Source organism: Symphalangus syndactylus, chromosome 16 (genome assembly GCF_028878055.3).
Source record: "Symphalangus syndactylus isolate Jambi chromosome 16, NHGRI_mSymSyn1-v2.1_pri, whole genome shotgun sequence".
Classification (NCBI taxonomy): Eukaryota; Metazoa; Chordata; class Mammalia; order Primates; family Hylobatidae; genus Symphalangus; species Symphalangus syndactylus.
Genome location: NC_072438.2, coordinates 100,810,764 through 100,830,610, shown reverse-complemented (window position 1 = coordinate 100,830,610; position 19,847 = coordinate 100,810,764). Strand labels below are relative to the sequence as shown.

At 56.8% G+C, this 19,847-nt stretch overlaps 1 protein-coding gene across 2 annotated transcripts in view; it reads right to left on the bottom strand.

Moving 5' to 3' along the window:
* Nucleotides 1-17,486, bottom strand: part of TERT (telomerase reverse transcriptase) — a 39,429-nt gene extending 21,943 nt beyond the window's left edge. The window contains exons 1-6 of one of the 2 annotated variants that reach the window (XM_055245534.2): nucleotides 17,186-17,486; nucleotides 15,731-17,081; nucleotides 8,882-9,077; nucleotides 6,580-6,760; nucleotides 5,713-5,892; nucleotides 5,066-5,221 (exon numbers count right to left, since the gene is read on the bottom strand). In XM_055245534.2, the coding sequence (XP_055101509.1) occupies nucleotides 5,066-5,221; nucleotides 5,713-5,892; nucleotides 6,580-6,760; nucleotides 8,882-9,077; nucleotides 15,731-17,081; nucleotides 17,186-17,404 (2,283 nt within the window). In that variant the 5' untranslated portion in view covers nucleotides 17,405-17,486. The remainder of the gene's footprint in view (nucleotides 1-5,065; nucleotides 5,222-5,712; nucleotides 5,893-6,579; nucleotides 6,761-8,881; nucleotides 9,078-15,730; nucleotides 17,082-17,185) is intronic. The other variant, XM_055245535.2, reaches the window with a different exon arrangement.
* Between the last annotated feature and the right edge of the window lie 2,361 nt (nucleotides 17,487-19,847).

The window sequence follows — 19,847 nt, the reverse complement described above, 5'->3', positions numbered from 1 at the left end:
CTACCCCACACATGAAAACCAATTCCACAGATCCCACCTACCCCACACATGAAAACCAATTCCACAGATCCCCACCTACCCCACACATAAAAACCAATTCCACAGATCCCCACCTACCCCACACATAAAAACCAATTCCACAGATCCCACCTACCCCACACATGAAAACCAATTCCACAGATCCCCACCTACCCCACACATGAAAACCAATTCCACAGATCCCCACCTACCCCATGGATAAAAACCAATTCCACAGATCCCCACCTACCCCACACATAAAAACCAATTCCACAGATCCGCACCTACCCCATGGATAAAAACCAATTCCACAGATCCCCACCTACCCCACACATAAAAACCAATTCCACAGATCCCCACCTACCCCATGGATAAAAACCAATTCCACAGATCCCCACCTACCCCACACATAAAAACCAATTCCACAGATCCGCACCTACCCCACACATGAAAACCAATTCACAGATCCCCACCTACCCCACACATAAAAACCAATTCCACAGATCCCCACCTACCCCACACATGAAAACCAATTCACAGATCCCCACCTACCCCACACACGAAAACCAATTCCACAGATCTCCACCTACCCCACACATAAAAACCAATTCCACAGATCCCCACCTACCCCACACATGAAAACCAATTCCACAGATCCCCACCTACCCCATGGATAAAAACCAGTTCCACAGATCCCTACCTACCCCACACATAAAAACCAATTCACAGATCCCCACCTACCCTACACATGAAAACCAATTCCACAGATCTCCACCTACCCCACACATAAAAACCAATTCCACAGATCCCCACCTACCCCACACACGAAAACCAATTCCACAGATCCCCACCTACCCCACGGATAAAAACCAGTTCCACAGATCCCTACCTACCCCACACATAAAAACCAATTCACAGATCCCCACCTATCCTACACATGAAAACCAATTCCACAGATCCCACCTACCCAACACATGAAAACCAATTCCACAGATCCCCACCTACTCCACACATGAAAACCAATTCCACAGATCCCACCTACCCCACGGATAAAAACCAGTTCCACAGATCCCTACCTACCCCACACATAAAAACCAATTCACAGATCCCCACCTACCCCACACATGAAAACCAATTCCACAGATCCCCACCTACCCCACACATGAAAACCAATTCCACAGATCTCCACCTACCCCACACATAAAAACCAATTCCACAGATCCCCACCTACCCCACACATGAAAACCAATTCCACAGATCCCCACCTACCCCACACATGAAAACCAATCCCACAGGTCCCCACCTACCCTACACATGAAAACCAATTCCACAGATCCCCACCTACCCCACGGATAAAAACCAGTTCCACAGATCCCACCTACCCTACACATGAAAACCAATCCCACAGATCCCCACCTACCCCATGGATAAAAACCAATTCCACAGATCCCCACCTACTCCACACATGAAAACCAATCCCACAGATCCCCACCTACCCCACACATGAAAACCAATTCCACAGATCCCACCTACCCCACACATGAAAACCAATTCCACAGATCCCCACCTACCCCACACATGAAAACCAATTCCACAGATCCCCACCTACTCCACACATGAAAACCAATCCCACAGATCCCCACCTACCCCACACATGAAAACCAATCCCACAGATCCCCACCTACCCCATGGATAAAAACCAGTTCCACAGATCCCACCTACCCCACACATGAAAACCAATCCCACAGATCCCCACCTACCCCATGGATAAAAACCAATTCCACAGATCCCCACCTACTCCACACATGAAAACCAATTCCACAGATCCCACCTACCCCACACATGAAAACCAATTCCACAGATCCCACCTACTCCACACATGAAAACCAATTCCACAGATCCCCACCTACCCCATGGATAAAAACCAATTCCACAGATCCCCACCTACCCCACACATGAAAACCAATTCCACAGATCCCCACCTACTCCACACATGAAAACCAATCCCACAGATCCCCACCTACCCCATGGATAAAAACCAATTCCACAGATCCCACCTACCCCACACATGAAAACCAATCCCACAGATCCCCACCTACCCCATGGATAAAAACCAATTCCACAGATCCCCACCTACTCCACACATGAAAACCAATTCCACAGATCCCACCTACCCCACACATGAAAACCAATTCCACAGATCCCCACCTACCCCATGGATAAAAACCAATTCCACAGATCCCACCTACCCCACACACGAAAACCAATTCCACAGATCCCCACCTACCCCACACACGAAAACCAATTGCACAGATCCCCACCTACCCCACACACGAAAACCAATTCCACAGATCCCCACCTACCCCACACATGAAAACCAATTCCACAGATCCCCACCTACCCCACGGATAAAAACCAATTCCACAGATCCCACCTACCCCACACATAAAAACCAATTCCACAGATCCCCACCTACCCCACACACGAAAACCAATTCCACAGATCCCCACCTACCCCACACACGAAAACCAATTCCACAGATCCCCACCTACCCCATGGATAAAAACCAATTCCACAGATCCCCACCTACCCCACACATGAAAACCAATTCCACAGATCCCCACCTACCCCACACATGAAAACCAATTCCACAGATCCCACCTACCCCACACATGAAAACCAATTCCACAGATCCCACCTACCCCACACATGAAAACCAATTCCACAGATCCCCACCTACCCCACACATGAAAACCAATTCCACAGATCCCACCTACCCCACACATGAAAACCAATTCCACAGATCCCACCTACCCCACACATGAAAACCAATTCCACAGATCCCCACCTACCCCACACATGAAAACCAATTCCACAGATCCCCACCTACCCCACACATGAAAACCAATTCCACAGATCCCCACCTACCCCACACATGAAAACCAATCCCACAGATCCCCACCTACCCCACACATGAAAACCAATTCCACAGATCCCCACCTACCCCACACATGAAAACCAATTCCACAGATCCCCACCTACCCCACACATGAAAACCAATTCCACAGATCCCCACCTACCCCACACATGAAAACCAATTCCACAGATCCCCACCTACCCCACACATGAAAACCAATTCCACAGATCCCCACCTAGGTTTGAAAACTGACACAGCAAAGGCTGTTCTAAAAGGAGACGCAGAAGCAACATCACCACGACCTCAAGCTAAACAGGGTTCCTGAAGAGAACACAAACAGCTTTGGCCACAAACAGCTGATAAAGTGGACTGCGTTAGTGGACTGCGTAGTGGACTGCATTAGAAGTACAATCTTCCAATCCTCAAAAGGCTTGACTTGGGAGCACAAAAGCAAGACACACACGGCACAGAGATTCACAGTGCACGCATCTGATGCCAGACTTGCACCAGAACACACAAAGAGCTCCTGCGAGCTGATGATGGGAGGCAGGTGCCCCGTACAGAGTGGGGCAGGACGGACAGGCACCTCCCGCAAGAGCCCCGGGGCGGCCAGCACGGGAACAGTGTGGGCACGTGGGCATCAAGAGAGCCCCCTGCACAATCCCACCAGCCGGCTTCGACACCATCAGGCCAGCGGCCACCGGAAGCATCGCCCTCGCAAGCAGCCAGCCGGGTGTCACCGTCACTCCCCTGGAAACTCCCACAACATCCCTAAAGCACGTCTGTGACCCAGCAACCCCACTCCTGGAATTCACCCAGAGGCGAGGGCCTCTGACCCCTGGGACGCTCCCAGAACCCAGCAGGCTCACAGCAGGCGCAGCCGTGCAGTCCGCACCCAGGAGCCTCCACGGAGGCAGGAAGGATACATCCACGTGGCGTGTTCCACAGCGGATGCCATACATGGACAGAAGGCGTGGCTGAGGCGTTCAGCACTGCTGAGGCTCGGACCCCAAAACCCACCTCCTGCCTGATCACACTCATGTGGAGATCGGGAGAGGGTGACCACGGAGGTCGAGGTCGGAACCAGGGTCACAGTGGGGGTGGCAGCTTCCGCTGCGGCGTGGGGGGAGTCTCCTGGGCTCTGGTGACTGTCTACACCCGGGCGCAGGTGGTGGCCATCAGGTTTCCACGAAGGTAAAATTCTGCTGAGTCATACATGAGATTTGCAAATAGCTGCGATAGCCTCAAGAAGTCAGAGAAAGAGGTCCTTGCGGGTTTCCACATGTGCCTCTCCCCACACCGAAGCTCCAGGGACACTTCACCTCTGCACCCCGCCCTGGCACGACTTTGGGGGCTTACCACTCCAGCGTGCTCATGACCACTGGGTGGGAACCCAAGCCCAGGGCGCTTTCACCCCTGCCGAGCCCCAAGGCCCCCGGCCGCTCTGGGAGGAGTGCGTCCCAGGGAGCGAGGCCTGAATCAGCCTTCCTGTCTCTCATGGAGCTGGCACGGGCCAGGCTGGGGTCCTGGGGGTGCCAGGGGTCCAGGAAGGTACCACCAGCGTCCCCACTCTCCTCTCAAACCCGGCTTGCAGTCTCCAATGCCCAGCCCTGTGACAGGACAGGGGCACCCGTGCTGGAAGGGAGGACCCTGAATGTGGAGCTCACCAAACCAGCACCCGAGGGCGTGAGGACAACGGTGTGGACCACGCCAGAAGAGAAACGAGTAAGGCCAAAGGGGCCGCACACACCCACGCCACGGACACGCATATGTCACAGACACATGCACACACACACCACAAATATGCACATCACAGACGTGCAGCACAGACATGCATGTGTCACAGACACACACACACGCACACCACAGGCACACACACCAGAGACACACCACGGACACACATGTGCCACACACACACATACACCACAAATATGCACACCACAGACACACGCACCACAGACATACACGTGCCACACACGCATATCACAGACACACACGCATATCACAGATGTGTAAATCATGGGAGTACCTCCATCACAGAAACACATCACAGACAGGACTGCATCCTAGACGCATTCATATCTCAGAGACACACATCCTGGACACGACCGTATCACACGTGAGCCTTACGTGGCTCTTGAAGGCCTTGCGGACGTGCCCATGGGCGGCCTTCTGGACCACAGCATACCGACGCACGCAGTACGTGTTCTGGGGTTTGATGATGCTGGCGATGACCTCCGTGAGCCTGTCCTGGGGGATGGTGTCATACGCACCCGTCACATCTACCTGCGTGAGTGGAGGCGAGGAGGCTGACAGTGGCCACCCAGCAACTCAGACATCACCTCTGCCCTCAGGGCCTGGCCTGGCGGCGTCCCCCACTCTCTCTCTGACCCCCACCCCTCCAGACCCCAAGGGCAGGGTGGGCTGTGTCCCCTCTGAGCCTCAGGACAGGAGGCCCCTGGCTCAGGACTGGGGTGCAAGACACCTGGGCCTGGTGGCTGAGCCGGTGCGGTTCCTTCTCTGACGGGAACTGGAATCCAGTGGGACCCTCCCTGGGAATAGGAGCCCGGGCAGTCAGGGTGCACAGTCGGGCCCATGTGCTGCAGCAAAGGCTGAAGGTCTCCACCCCAGGGGCCGGGTGTGTCCCCAACAGTGACAGGGTCACCTGCACTCCCTGCGGCCCACCCAGGAGTACCTCTTCCACCCAACACGAGGTGCCAATCAGGCAGCCACTCCCAAGGTCCAGCAGGGCTGCTCACGGGGGCCCCAGCACCCACCTTGACGAAGTACAGCTCAGGCGGCGGGTCCTGGGCCCGCACACGCAGCACAAAGGTGCGCCAGGCCTTGTGGATGTCATCTAGGCCCAGCACAGAGGCACCCAGGAGGCCGGGGCGCCGCGCCCGCTCGTAGTTGAGCACGCTGAACAGTGCCTTCACCCGCGAGCTGAGACGCTCGGCCTGGCGGGGACAGCACGGGAGACAGTCAGCAAAGTGGACCCGGCCAAGCGCCCCGCCCCACCACAGGGACCCAGGGGAGAAGCAGCCCCACCCCAGTGTCCCCAGCCCCCCAGACCTGGGACCTAGACCCCCTCCCAGCTTCCCCAGACCCTGTTTGAAACGTGCTCCTGGCTGCATGTGTGTTGCACACGGGATCTTCATGCCACACCTCTGTCCACCTCACCCCACACTCCCCTCAGATGATGGGGTCACTGCAGCCACCGCAGCCACAGGCGTGGGGTGCAGGAGCGGTGGGGTGAGGCCCCAGGATCCTCAGAGCCCGATGGGCTCCTGGCAGCTGTGGCCTGGTCCCCGGGCCCCACACGGAAGCACACGGTGCCTGAACACCACAGCAGGACACGTATCCGGGACCTCGGGCTCTGCTGTGTCCAGGCCCCGGCCCGGCTGCTTCTTGTGGTCCTCAGAGCCTGTCCCTGCCCCAGGACCTCCCCCCACACCCCCACGCTGCTTTTCTGGAGGCACCGGCACCTCGGCCGCCTCACCATGCCCACAAATGGGTTGGAGCCGTGCCGTGGCCCTGGCTGTGTCCCGTGGCCCCTCCTCCGGGCCCTTCATCTAAGCTGATACCAAATGTGGGGCGCGAATGCACTTCTGTTTAAAAAGGAAACGAAACCAAAGCACAGCCACCCTCTTTTCTCTGCGGAACGTTCTGGCTCCCACGACGTAGTCCATGTTCACGATCGGCCGGAGGCCGTCAGGCTTGGGGACGAAGCGGAGTCTGGACGCCAGCAGGGCGGGCCTGGCTTCCCGGTGCTGCCTGACCTCTGCTTCCGACAGCTCCCGCAGCTGCACCCTCTTCAAGTGCTGTCTGCAACAGAGAGCCCCTCAGGAGCCTCGCTCAGCCAGGCAACAGACTGGGGGGAAGCTCACGGGAAGCCACAACCCCCATCGACTCAGTGAGGGCTCAGGGCACCCACGGCAGCACACGCTGAAGGCCTTGCCCAGGGCCACGTCCACCCATGCCAGCCAGACGCCTCCGAGAGCCCCTCTACTTGCAGGGCACCTGGGCACCTGGTCCTATATTCAACCCTGGGGACGCCCAGTCCGGTGGTCAACCACCAGGGTGACTGTCCCACCGTCAGCATCAGGGAGCCTGGTCCCATGATCAACCCCCCAGATTGCCTGTCTGGTGGCCGCCACCCAGGATGGGGTGCAAGGCTGCATCTGGGGCCCCATGAACCCATGCGCCCTCCACACAGGATGCCTGTCCCTCTGGTACAGCCACTGGGGTAGCCCAAGGCTGGCCCCAGGCAGGACCCCCAGGCAGAAAGAGCTGCATCCCTTCAGATGGAGAGGGTGGGAGAGGCTGCTTAGGGAAGCTCAGCCAAGGAGCAGAATCAGCTCCCGTGAGCCCACCAGTTTCCTGACACCTCTGCCTTTTGGCCTTTTCCCCCAAAACCACCCATGGGGGCATGGGGGGCTGGAGCAGCCACACCTGGACCTGGGCATCTGTGGCTGATGGCCTGGCGCTCCACGGCCACTGGGGCCGCGGGTGCTCCAGGGCTGGTGCCCTGACCCCAGGCCGCAGGCCCAGCTGAGTGCAGAAAAGGCACAGTACCCTGTCCAGGGAGGAGGGGCCTCCGAGGCCCCCCAGGCAGAACAACAGTCCCAGTAGTGACAAGGAGCATCTTGGGGACCACCACGTCCGTCTGCTCCTTCCGGCCACCCCAATTAAATTCTTTCCAAAATACTGGTCAAATGACCATGTTGGGTAGCACACCATTAAATACGTGTAATGTCTAAGTAGGGTGCATTGTGTATTAACTCGTTCCCGCAGGGAAAGCCCTGACCCTCCCCCAGATGCAGGAGGAAATGGCCCCAGCACCACGTCGGGGTCCCCAGCCCAGAGGCTGTGTTACCTCTGATGAGGTCTGCTGCCAGCTCCCTCTGCAGACATCCTGATTTGGGGCATGGGGTGTGACAAGGCCCCCCAGGGACTCGAGTGTGCAGAGGAGCTGGGGAAGCCCTGACCTTGTGACTAAAGCCCTCCACAGTCAGCCTGGGTGGGACACGGAGAAGCTAATACTACGGCCTGGGCTCAGGCTGGCGTCTCCCAGACCAGCACTCCAGTCCCTCACTGATGCAAATCCAGCTTGAATCTGCCACAATCCTTCACACTCTTATCAGCTGAACAGTGCAGACAAAATCTCACAGCCATTCAAATGCAGCCACCTAGAAGTCAGCTCATGGTGGACCTCTCCTATCCCCAGGTGCTCCCTGCACAGGTGCTCCCTGCAGTGAGTCGCCAAGTGGGTGGGATTTTATCCTCTCATGACCTAAATCCAACAGATTAAAGATTCATACAGAACAGCATGAATTAAAAGAGAATCGGGGGCTGGGCACAGTGGCTTAGCCTGTCAATCCAGCACTTTGGGAGGCCAAGGTGGGTGGATCACCTCAGGTCAGGAGTTCGAGACCAGCCTGGCCAACATGGTGAAACCCTGTCTCTACTAAAAGTACAAAAATTAGACATGCGTGGTGGCAGGTGCCTGTAATCCCAGCTACTTAGGAGGCTGAGGCTGGAGAATCGCTTAAACCTGGGAGGTGCAGGTTGCCGTGAGCCAAGATTACACCACCGCACTCCAGCCTAGGCAACAATGAGACTCCATCTCAAAAAAAAAAAAAAAAAAACAAAAGGGAGAATCAGACCTACATCCCGAGGAGGGGCAAGCAGGCTAGTGGTAGTGTTTCCATCCAATATAAATCCCTTCTGCTTTACAAACTCTAGAGACCACTTGGCACAAACTCCTGATTTTACAGGTAAAATAACGTGAGCTCCAGGCAGTCAGAGCCTTGCACAGAATCCACTTGGACCAGGCCTGTGACAGGGCCCCTGGCTCCCAGCCCAGAGCTGCACAGCCAGGGAAGCACTGACAAGTGGAGACAGGCGCACACTGAGAAGCAAAGAACTGGCGTGGGGATACACTACCTGATTCCAATGCTTTGCAACTTGCTCCAGACACTCTTCCGGTAGAAAAAGAGCCTGTTCTTCTGAAACGTGGTCTCCGTGACATAAAAGAAAGACCTGAGCAGCTCGACCACGTACACGCTCATCAGCCAGTACAGGAACTTGGCCAGGATCTCCTCCCGCAGACGGTGCTCTGCGGCCGGAACACAGCCAACCCCTGAAACGAGAAGGACACCGCACAACCAGGTCGCCAAGGGCCTGGCGACCTCACCCCAGACCTGCACCATCCAGACACTGCACATCCAGATCACAGCAGGGCCTGGCGACGTCACCCCGGACCTACACCATCAGGACACTGCACATCCAGATCACCGAGGGCCTGGTGACCTCACCCCGGACCTGCACCATCCAGACACTGCACATCCAGATCACCGAGGGCCTGGCGACCCTGGTCACCACCCCGGACCTGCACCATCCAGTACGACAGCCATGGCCACGGGAAGCCCAGCAGGTCCAGGCCGAGATGGCCACGCATGGGACCTACACATGGGATCCCACAGACAAAGCTCAAAAAACATCAAATGTCCTGTGAGTGACGCTCCCACCAATGACACCCTAAAATGATGAGGTGTGGACACGCTGGGCTTCAGTAAAATCTATTATTACATTAATTTCACCTTTTCTTTTTTACTTTTTTAATGTGGCTACTAGAATTTTTTTTTTTTTTTGAGACAGAGTCTCGCTCTGTTGCCAGGCTGGAGTGCAGTGGTGCAATGTCAGCTCACTGCAACTTCCAACTCCCTGGTTCAAGCGATTCTCCTGCCTCAGCCTCCCAGGTAGCTGGGATTACAGGCACCCACCACCACGCCCAGCTAATTTTTGTGTTTTTAGTACAGATGAGGTTTCACCATGTTGGCCAAGATGGTCTCGACCTCCTGACCTCGTGATCCACCCGCCTCGGTCTCCCAAAGTGCGGGGATTACAGGCATGAGCCACCGCGCCCAGCCTAGAAATCTTAAAATTATCCACGTGGCTCACGTCATGCTCCTGTTGGGCGACAACGGCTCGGAGCCTCATCCTTTGTCCTGGTTCCCAAGCAGAAGGGAGGAAGCAGACACTCCCCTGCCAGGCAGCACCGTCAGAGCTGGCGCCACACCGCGGGCTTGCGCGATTTCAAACTTGACACCACGGAGCCAACCAGATCCCGACATGCCTGGGGTTTTCCAGGCTGAACCCAGGCCGAGCGGACGTTGCTGTCACTCACTGGCTAAGGAACGCTGGCCACGTGGTGCTCCAGACACTCACAGGCCAAGATGACCGCCCTCCTTGTGGTCTCCACATCTTCATCTGTGCATCATAAGCAGAGGTCCCCGGACGTCGCTAGATGCCATGGAAGCCAGCACAGGTAAAGCTGGGATTTACCAGCAATAACAACACAGAAGAACCACGCAAAGGACAAGGAAGGGGACCCCAGACGGCGGGCCTGAGACAGAAGGCAGATGGGAAACAAAGAGGAAAAGCAGGGCGGGGGCAAAGCTAAAGAAACACTGAACACGGAAAACAATATTAATAATGCTTAGCTTGTGGGGGTGTCAAGATGCCTGAGATAGAACTAAGTCAGCAGGGAAAACAGCACACAGGCTGGGGGTGGTGACCAGAGTTAAAATATGCTAAGGGTCTTATTGCTCAGGACAAGGCTAGCAATGTTTCAGACTTCATTGTAAAAGATCAGGATATGCCGGGCACGGTGGCTCGCACCTGTAATCCCAGCACTGTGGGAGGCCGAGGCGGGCAGATCACTTGAGGTCAGGAGTTTGAGACCAGCCTGGCCAACATGGTGAAACCCAATCTCTACTAAAAATACAAAAATTAGCCACGCGTGGTGGCGGGCGCCTGTAATCCCAGCTACTCATGAGGTTGAGGAATGAGAACTGCTTGAACCCAGGAGGCAGAGGTTGCAGTGAGCCAAGATTGCACCATTGCACCCCAGCCTGGGTGACAGAGTGAGATTCTGTCTCAATAAACAAAAGCAAACAACGACAACAAAAAGATCAGGGGGTAACACTAAGCAAAAGGAAATAAAAGCAAATGCCCAGTGACCAGGAGGCAACGACAGGATCAACACACGCTCGGCAGGACACGCACACGGCAACCCAAGAGGTGGTGAGAAGCAAGGGAAAGAGGGCACGCAACAGGCAAATGGAGAATCAGAGTGCACCAGACGGGTCTCTAGTGACAAAAAAATGAAAACAAGTCAGGTTATCCAGTTAAACAACGACTGTCAGACTGGATTGGAAATTCACCTCCATGCTGTTAATAGGACATACCTACACTACAAGAATATAAAGTGTTGAAAATTAGGCCAGGCGCGGTGGCTCACGCCTGTAATTCAGCACTTTGGGAAGCCAAGGTAGGTGGATCCCTTGAGTCCAAGAGTTTGAGACCAGCCTGGGCAACACAGCAAGACCCTGTCTCCAGAAAAAATTTAAAAATTAGCCAGGTGTAGAGGTGCGTGTCTGTAGTTCCAGCTACTCAGGAGGCTGAAGTGAGAGGATGGCTCAGGCCAGAAGGTAAAGGTTACACTGACCTGTGATCACACCACTGCACTCACCCTGGGCGACAGAGCAAGACTCTGTCTCAAAAAAAAGAAGAAAAAAAAAAAAAAAAAAATATATATATATATATAAATTAAAGGCAGAAAACAGACACAGCAAGAAAATACTAATCAAAAGAAGCCCAGTGTGGCAGCACTAAGAGCAATTTAAAAAAAGAATTACTAGATTACTAGAGACATAGAAATCTACAAAAGATTCACGCATCAGGAAGATAAAAATTCTACCATGTGCGTGCACCTAATAATGCCTCACATAAATGCTACCAAACAAGAAGAAATGAACAGACCCATCCCCCAGGTGAGGGGCTGTGGCCTCCTTCTTGGAATTTCATGCATCTAGAAGGAGACAGAAGCTTTGCACAGGACCTTAATAAGCTGGATATAGTGAACGTGCATGCCCACTATTGACAGGATGTCAAATTTACAGTGGACAGTTCTGGAAACCATCCACACACTAGATCACAAAGCAAGGCTCCACAAACTTCAAATAATTGGTATTATACAGACCACTACACAACTGAGTTAGAAATCATAACAAAATGATAACTTAAAATACTCGACATATCTTGATACTCTACATATCTTGAACATAAACAATGTTCAAATAACTCACTGCTCAAAGAAATCACAGAATAAGCTAAAGAATACTTAAAAGTGACTGATATCAAAATGATTTCACATCAAAACACAGGGTGCACAAAGAAAAAATCACAGAATAAGAATACTTAAAAGAAGTATTAACACTTTTAAGTATTTTAAGAACACTTAAAAGTGGCTGATGTTGAAATTACTTCACATCAAACCACAGGGTGCAGCTAAAGCAGCACTTAGAGGGAAAGGCATAACTAAACTAAGAAGCTAGAAAAGGAATGAAAGAATAAACCAAAAGAAAGCATACAATGGAAAGATAGAAATGTCAGAGGTAAATCAGTGAAATTCAAAACTAAGACCCAAGAGAGAAGTCTGACGAAGGCTGGCGGAGACACTGGCCCTCCACCTGGGTCTCAGAGCAGGAGACAGAGGGGGACACTCCAACCTGTAGCTGGATGTCAATCCATGTGAGGGGGCGACTGGAGGCAGAGCCCAGCCTAAGCAATGAGCGGCAGGTACCCAGAATAAGGTGACAAGCGTTGCCACCCACCCAAGGGGGCCAACCAGAGGGGCAGCTTGGGAGAAAACAGGACAAGTGAGGGGGCTGGGGTGCCTTGCTTTCCTTCAGGCCACAGAGAACCCTTTCTGGGATGTCTCCAGCAACACTTGGCAGCAGACACAGGCAGCCCAGAGTCCAGCCTCGGCATGGGACAAGCTGGGAGAGGAGTATTGGCAGCATGCGTGTGGGCACGTGGTGGGCAAGCCAGGCCCAACAGAGGCAAGCGGACCTGAAGCTGTGGCTGCAGTGCCTGGCAGGCGGGAGGCGAGAGCCTACAGTCCCGTGTCCCTGTAGCAAAATGGAATGGGGAGGTGACCAAGAAGAGCCGAGCATCAGAAAAGATAGGCTTGGGGACCAGCACTGTGCCTGCACCATCTACCCAGGCAATGGGCAACCGGCGCAGCTGTGGCTATAGAAAGAGCAAATATTCAGGAGCAAGCTCAAGTGAGCAAAAGCCAAGGACACCCCGGGGCCACGCCTCACTCACTCTGCATATGACAAGGACACCCAGGGATAGCGCCTCACTCACCCTACACATGACAGGGACACCCGGGGACAGCGCCTCACTCACCCTACACATGACAGGGACACCCGGGGACAGCGCCTCACTCACCCTACACATGACAAGGACACCAGGGGACAGCGCCTCATTCACTCTGCATATGGCAGGGACACCTGGGGACAGCGCCTCACTCACCCTACACAGGACAAGGGACACCCGGGGACAGCGCCTCACTCACCCTACACAGGACAAGGGACACCCGGGGACTGCACTTCACCTACACGTGACAGGGACACCTGGGGACCGCGCCTCACTCACCCTACACGTGACAGGGACACCTGGGACTGTGCCTCACTCACGCTACACGTGACAGGGACACCCAGGGACAGCGCCTCACTCACCCTACACATGACAGGGACACCCGGGGGCCGCGCCTCACTCACCCTGCACGTGACAGGGACACCCAGGACTGTGCCTCACGCTACACGTGACAGGTACACGCGGGGACAGCGCCTCACTCACCCTACACGTGACAGGTACACGCGGGGACAGCGCCTCACTCACCCTACACGTGACAGGGACACCCGGGGACCGCACCTCACTCACCCTACACATGACAGGGACACCCAGGGACAGTGCCTCACTCACTTTACACGTGACAGGGACACCCGGGGACAGTGCCTCACTCACTCTGCATATGACAGGGACACCCGGGGACAGCGCCTCACTCACCCCGCACATGAGAGGGACACCCGGGGACAGCGCCTCACTCACCCTGCACGTGACAGGGACACCCAGGGACAGCACCTCACTCACTCTGCATATGACAGGGACACCCGGGGACAGCGCCTCACTCACCCCGCACATGAGAGGGACACCCGGGGACAGCGCCTCACTCACCCTGCACGTGACAGGGACACCCGGGGACAGCACCTCACTCACTCTGCATATGACAGGGACACCCGGGGGCCGCACCTCACTCACCCTGCACGTGACAGGGACACCCGGGGGCAACACCTCACTCACCCTGCACGTGACAGGGACACCCAGGGACCATGCCTCAGTCCCTGCACAAGCCAGGGGCAGATTGTGACCTCATCTGAAATCAGAGAACAGCAATAATGACAGGCAGAGTCCTGATCAGAGACCTCAAACTCTCCTCGACGAAGGAAGCTGGAGCACAAAAAGCAAAAATGGGTTGCATGACGCTTATCTGACTCGGCGTGGTCCACCTGAGCCGCAGCAGGTGTGAGGCAGCTGCTGTTCGATGGGTAGGGACTTCCAGTCACACAAGACGCCGCATTTCAAGCAACCTGCTGTAAACACGGCCGAGTTAGCAATTCTGCACCGTACACAGAAAACCGTGTTAGGACTGCCAATCTCATGTTATATGACTTTTGCCACCATAAAAAGAAAAAAAAGAAAAAAAAAGAGCCCCGGGAAGGTCACCCTCCTTGTCTGCATGGCCGGAAGTCTCACATGTCTTGGGAGTTTGTGGGGAGGGGGTGAAATCGGGACTCCTTCTAGCTGCCACTGTAGGGCCGGGGAGCACTAGGAGCCAAAAGGGGGCTGGAGCGGAGGTGCCTCAACATCAAATCCAGAAAAACAGGGCGGGGACACGGCAGACCCAGCAGCACCAACCCCTGAACACCCACAAACACTGTCCCTTCCTGAGCAGGTGGAGCCATCTGCTGTCCTCTGCTCCCACATGGCCCTCTTCATACCTAAAGATGGGACCAGGATCTGTGCTGGAGGATGGTCTTACCTCCCTCCCTCTACCCTGTCCTGGCACAGTCAACGAACGCTTTTTTTTTTTTTTTAAAGACAGAGTTTCACTCTTGTCGCCCAGGCTGGAGTGCAATGGCACAATCTCAGCTCACTGCAACCTCTGCCTCCCGGGTTCAAGTGATTCTCCTGCCTCAGCCTCCCAAGTAGCTGGGATTACAGGCACACACCACCATGCCCAGCTAATTTTTGTATTTTTAGTACAGATAGGGTTTCACCATGTTGGTCAGGCCGCTCTCAAACTCCTGACCTCAGGTGATCCACCTGCCTCAGCTTCCCAAAGTGCTGGGATTACAGGCGTGAGCCACCGCACCTGGCCGTCAACACACAATTAAATCTTAAACACAAACCTGCATATTGGCTGACCACGTGCACCTGCAAAACCCTTACCTCCCACCCCCAGGAAGACGGGGTTCTCCTCCCCACCTCTCATTCCCACCCTTGAAATTGCGAAGAGGATTACAGGTAACCTGCAGGCACCCTCGCCAGAGCGTCTGTGCTTCCAGACACTTCTGCCCATTGCCGGCAACCCGGCTCCACTGCCGCGCCCAGCCTCCTCTGTTCACTGCTCTGGCCTCAGCGCCTGGAAACTGCGTGTCCATCAAAACGTGAAGGTGAACCTCATAAGTTTATGCAAACTGGACAGGAGGGAGAGCAGAGGCAGAGATCACCGTGTCCACTCGACGTCCTGAGCGAGAAGCCACCTGTGCCCACGTGACGATGGAGACCGGAGGACCAGGGCTCTGCCTGCCCCCTTTTCTGAGTCCCTACTGCATTCAGCTCTGGGGCCTGGGCCCTCGACGGCCACCACCTCCTCACCTGGGCTCCTGCGCAGCCAAGCGCAGTCCCGCACGCTCATCTTCCACGTCAGCTCCTGCAGCGAGAGCTTGGCATGCTTCCCCAGAGAGATGAACTTCTTGGTGTTCCTGAGGAAGCGGCGTTCGTTGTGCCTGGAGCCCCAGAGGCCTGGGGGCACCAGCCGGCGCAGGCAAGCCCTCACGAAGCCGTACACCTGCCAGGGGCTGCTGTGCTGGCGGAGCAGCTGCACCAGGCGACGGGGGTCTGTGTCCTCCTCGGGGGCCGCCACAGAGCCCTGGGGCTTCTCCCGGGCACAGACACCGGCTGCTGGGGTGACCGCAGCCCGCAGCGGGCAGTGCGTCTTGAGGAGCACCCCGTAGGGGCACTGCGCGTGGTTCCCAAGCAGCTCCAGAAACAGGGGCCGCATTTGCCAGTAGCGCTGGGGCAGGCGGGGCAACCTGCGGGAAGTCCCTGGCATCCAGGGCCTGGAACCCAGAAAGATGGTCTCCACGAGCCTCCGAGCGCCAGTCAGGCTGGGCCTCAGGGAGCTGAGTAGGAAGGAGGGCCGCAGCTGCTCCTTGTCGCCTGAGGAGTAGAGGAAGTGCTTGGTCTCGGCGTACACCGGGGGACAAGGCGTGTCCCAGGGACGTGGTGGCCGCGATGTGGATGGGGGTCCCGCGTGGTGCTGGCGGCCCACGGATGGGTGGGAGTGGCGCGTGCCAGAGAGCGCACCCTCCAAAGAGGTGGCTTCTTCGGCGGGTCTGGCAGGTGACACCACACAGAAACCACGGTCACTCGGTCCACACGTCCTGTCCGGGTGGGCCCAGGACCCCTGCCCAACGGGCGTCCGCTCTGGCTCAGGGGCAGCCCCACGCCTGGGCCTCTTGGGCAACGGCAGACTTCGGCTGGCACTGCCCCCGCGCCTCCTCGCACCCGGGGCTGGCAGGCCCACGGGGACCCTGGCCTCCCTGACGCTATGGTTCCAGGCCCGTTCGCATCCCAGACGCCTTCGGGTTCCACTCGCGTGTGGCGGGGGCCGGGCCTGAGTGGCAGCGCCGAGCTCGTACAGCGGCGGCCCGCACACCTGGTAGGCGCAGCTGGGAGCCACCAGCACAAACAGCGCGCAGCGTGCCAGCAGGTGAACTAGCACGTCGTCGCCCACGCGGCGCAGCAGCAGCCCCCACGCCCCGCTCCCGCGCAGTGCGTCGGTCACCGTGTTGGGCAGGTAGCTGCGCACGCTGGTGGTGAAGGCCTCGGGGGGGCCGCCGCGGGCCCCGTCCAGCAGCGCGAAGCCGAAGGCCAGCACGTTCCGCGCGCCGCGCTCGCACAGCCTCTGCAGCACCCGGGCCACCAGCTCCTTCAGGCAGGACACCTGCGGGGGAAGCGCCCTGAGTCCCCTGCGCTGCTCTCCGCATGTCGCTGGTTCCCCCCGGCCGCCCTCAACCCCAGCCGGACGCGGACCCCGGGGAGGCCCACCTGGCGGAAGGAGGGGGCGGCAGGGGGCGGCCGTGCGTCCCAGGGCACGCACACCAGGCACTGGGCCACTAGCGCGCGAAAAGCCGCCGGGTCTCCGCGCTGCACCAGCCGCCAGCCCTGGGGCCCCAGGCGCCGCACGAACGTGGCCAGCGGCAGCACCTCGCGGTAGTGGCTGCGCAGCAGGGAGCGCACGGCTCGGCAGCGGGGAGCGCGCGGCATCGCGGGGGTGGCCGGGGCCAGGGCCTCCCACGTGCGCAGCAGGACGCAGCGCTGCCTGCAACCCGCGCCGCGAGGAGAGGGCGGGGCCGCGGAAAGGAAGGGGAGGGGCTGGGAGGGCCCGCAGGGGGCTGGGCCGGGGACCCGGGAGGGGTCGGGACGGGGGCGGGGTCCGCGCGGAGGAGGCGGAGCTGCAAGGTGAAGGGGCAGGACGGGAGCCCGGGTCCCTAGTCCCTCCGCCACTTGGGAAGCGCGGTCCTGGGCGTCTGCGCCCGCGAATCTACTGGGAGCCCGGCCTGGCCCCGACCGCGCAGCTGCTCCGGGCGGACCTGGGGGTCTGGGCCGCGCTTCCCCACCCGCGCGCCGCTCCCGCTCCCAGGGTGCAGGGACCCCAGCGAGGGCCCAGCGGAGAGGGGTCGAATCGGTCTAGGCTGTGGGGTAACCCGAGGGAGGGGCCGTGATGTGGGGGCCCTGGGAACAGGTGCGTGCGGCGACCCTTTCGCCGCTGGCCTGATCCGGAGACCCAGGGCTGCCCCCAGGTCCGGACGCGGGGCGTCGGGCTCTGGGCACCGCGAATGCAGGGCGTGAAGGGGAGGACGGGGGCGCGTAGACGCGGGTGGGGACGAACCCGAGGACCCAGCGCTCCCTGGACGGGCACGCGGGGCCTCCCGGAGCGCCTCCCTGCAACGCTTTCCCGCGACTTGGGCTCCTTGACACAGGCCCGTCATTTCTCTTTGCAGGTTCTCAGGCGGCGAGGGGTCCCCACCATGAGCAAACCACCCCAAATCTGTTAATCACCCACCGGGAAGGTCCCGTCGAGAAAGGGTGGGAAATGGAGCCAGGCGCTCTTGCTGGCCGCGCACCGGGCGCCTCACACCCGCCACAACGGCCTTGACCCTGGGCCCCGGCGCTCTATCCGGCAGATGAGGCCAACCTCTGGTCACATCGCGCCCGCACAGGGAGGAGGGCAGCCTCGGGGTCCAGGCACCTGGCTCCAAGCATCGGACTGCAGAGCTAGGAGGCCCGACTTCCAGCCCAGCAGTAGAAGCCACATGGCCACTGGGCCCCTCCAGATCTGGGGCCCCGGCACAACCACAGGACAGCTGAGGACTTCCCAGGAATCCAGACTCCGGGTTGCTCAAGTTTGGATCTAAGGGGCGAGAAACTTCTGGGTCTCCCGAGGCCTTGCAGGGATGCTGTAGCTGAGGTCGGCAAACACTGAAATGCTAACAAATGCAACCTTAAATGTAACCTTTCCTACCTTCAGAAACTGGCGGAGGAAATTGCTTTATTTATAGAGCTAGCATTTGAACAGGCCTCGCACCCTCCCTGGGCCGTCACACTCGCTGGAGGTTAGCCTCGTCTTGTAAATACTTAGGATTACAGGTCGCTCTTCTAGAAATCCCCTTAGTGAACCCTAAGCCTTTTTAAAGGGCTGTGTTTGTGAATTGTCTCTGCCACTAGGGCAAAGGGGCGGTTTGGAAAATTTGTTCCAGCAAAAGTTAAGTTGTAGCTTACTCTGGTTCTCTGCAGAGAAGCCAACATAGAAAACATAATTTTAAAAGAGGAAATAGAAGAAATGAAGGCAGAAGATTACACTGGAGTAGTTAACACCAGGTGCCTGGTGAGGAAACGCCTCCCAGCACTCAGTGAAGATCGCTGATACCCAGAAGACACCCCAGTATTATGGGTGCAGTTAGTCTGTCTTTGAAAAGCTGATGATGTGTTAGTCATCACAGTGTAAAACAAGAATGTTCTAACAACAACAAAAAAATTCTATCATTGGCTTAAAACACCACAACACTTGAGTGGGGTGAGCTTCCTACCTCAGACCCAGATGTTTCTAAACAGAGTAAATTCTGAGCTGGGCATGATAGCTCACACCTGTAATCCCAGCACTTTGGGAGGTGGAGGCGGGTGGATCATCTGAGGTCAGGAGTTCGGGACCAGCGTGGCCAACATGGTGAACCACCCCCCCCACCCCCATCTCTACTAAAAATACAAAAAATTAGCTGGTCATGGTGGCGCGTGCCTGTAATCCCAGCCAAATGGGAGGCCAAAGCAGGAGAATCACTTGAACCTGGGAGGCAGAGGCTGCAGTAAGCCAAGATCACGCCATTGCACTCCCTCCAGCCTGAGCAACAAGAGTGAAACTCCTGTCTCAAAACAAAACAAACAAGCAAACAAATGAAGCAGTGGATTCTGTACCAGCAGTGAAAAATAGCAAAGTATCATTCCTTCCTCCACAGGAGTGAAACTCCTCTGCCCCTGGTGGGGGGGTGAGGGGGGAAGGGGTTCAATCCCAGTAGAGTGGGAGGGATGGACTTTAATTTCTACATGTTTCAGCACACACTGAGACATTGAGATTCAGGACGGTGTCCACACTCGTGCCCTGATTCTACATCAGGTTTCTACTGGCAGATGGCAACCCCACTGGGACCTGAGG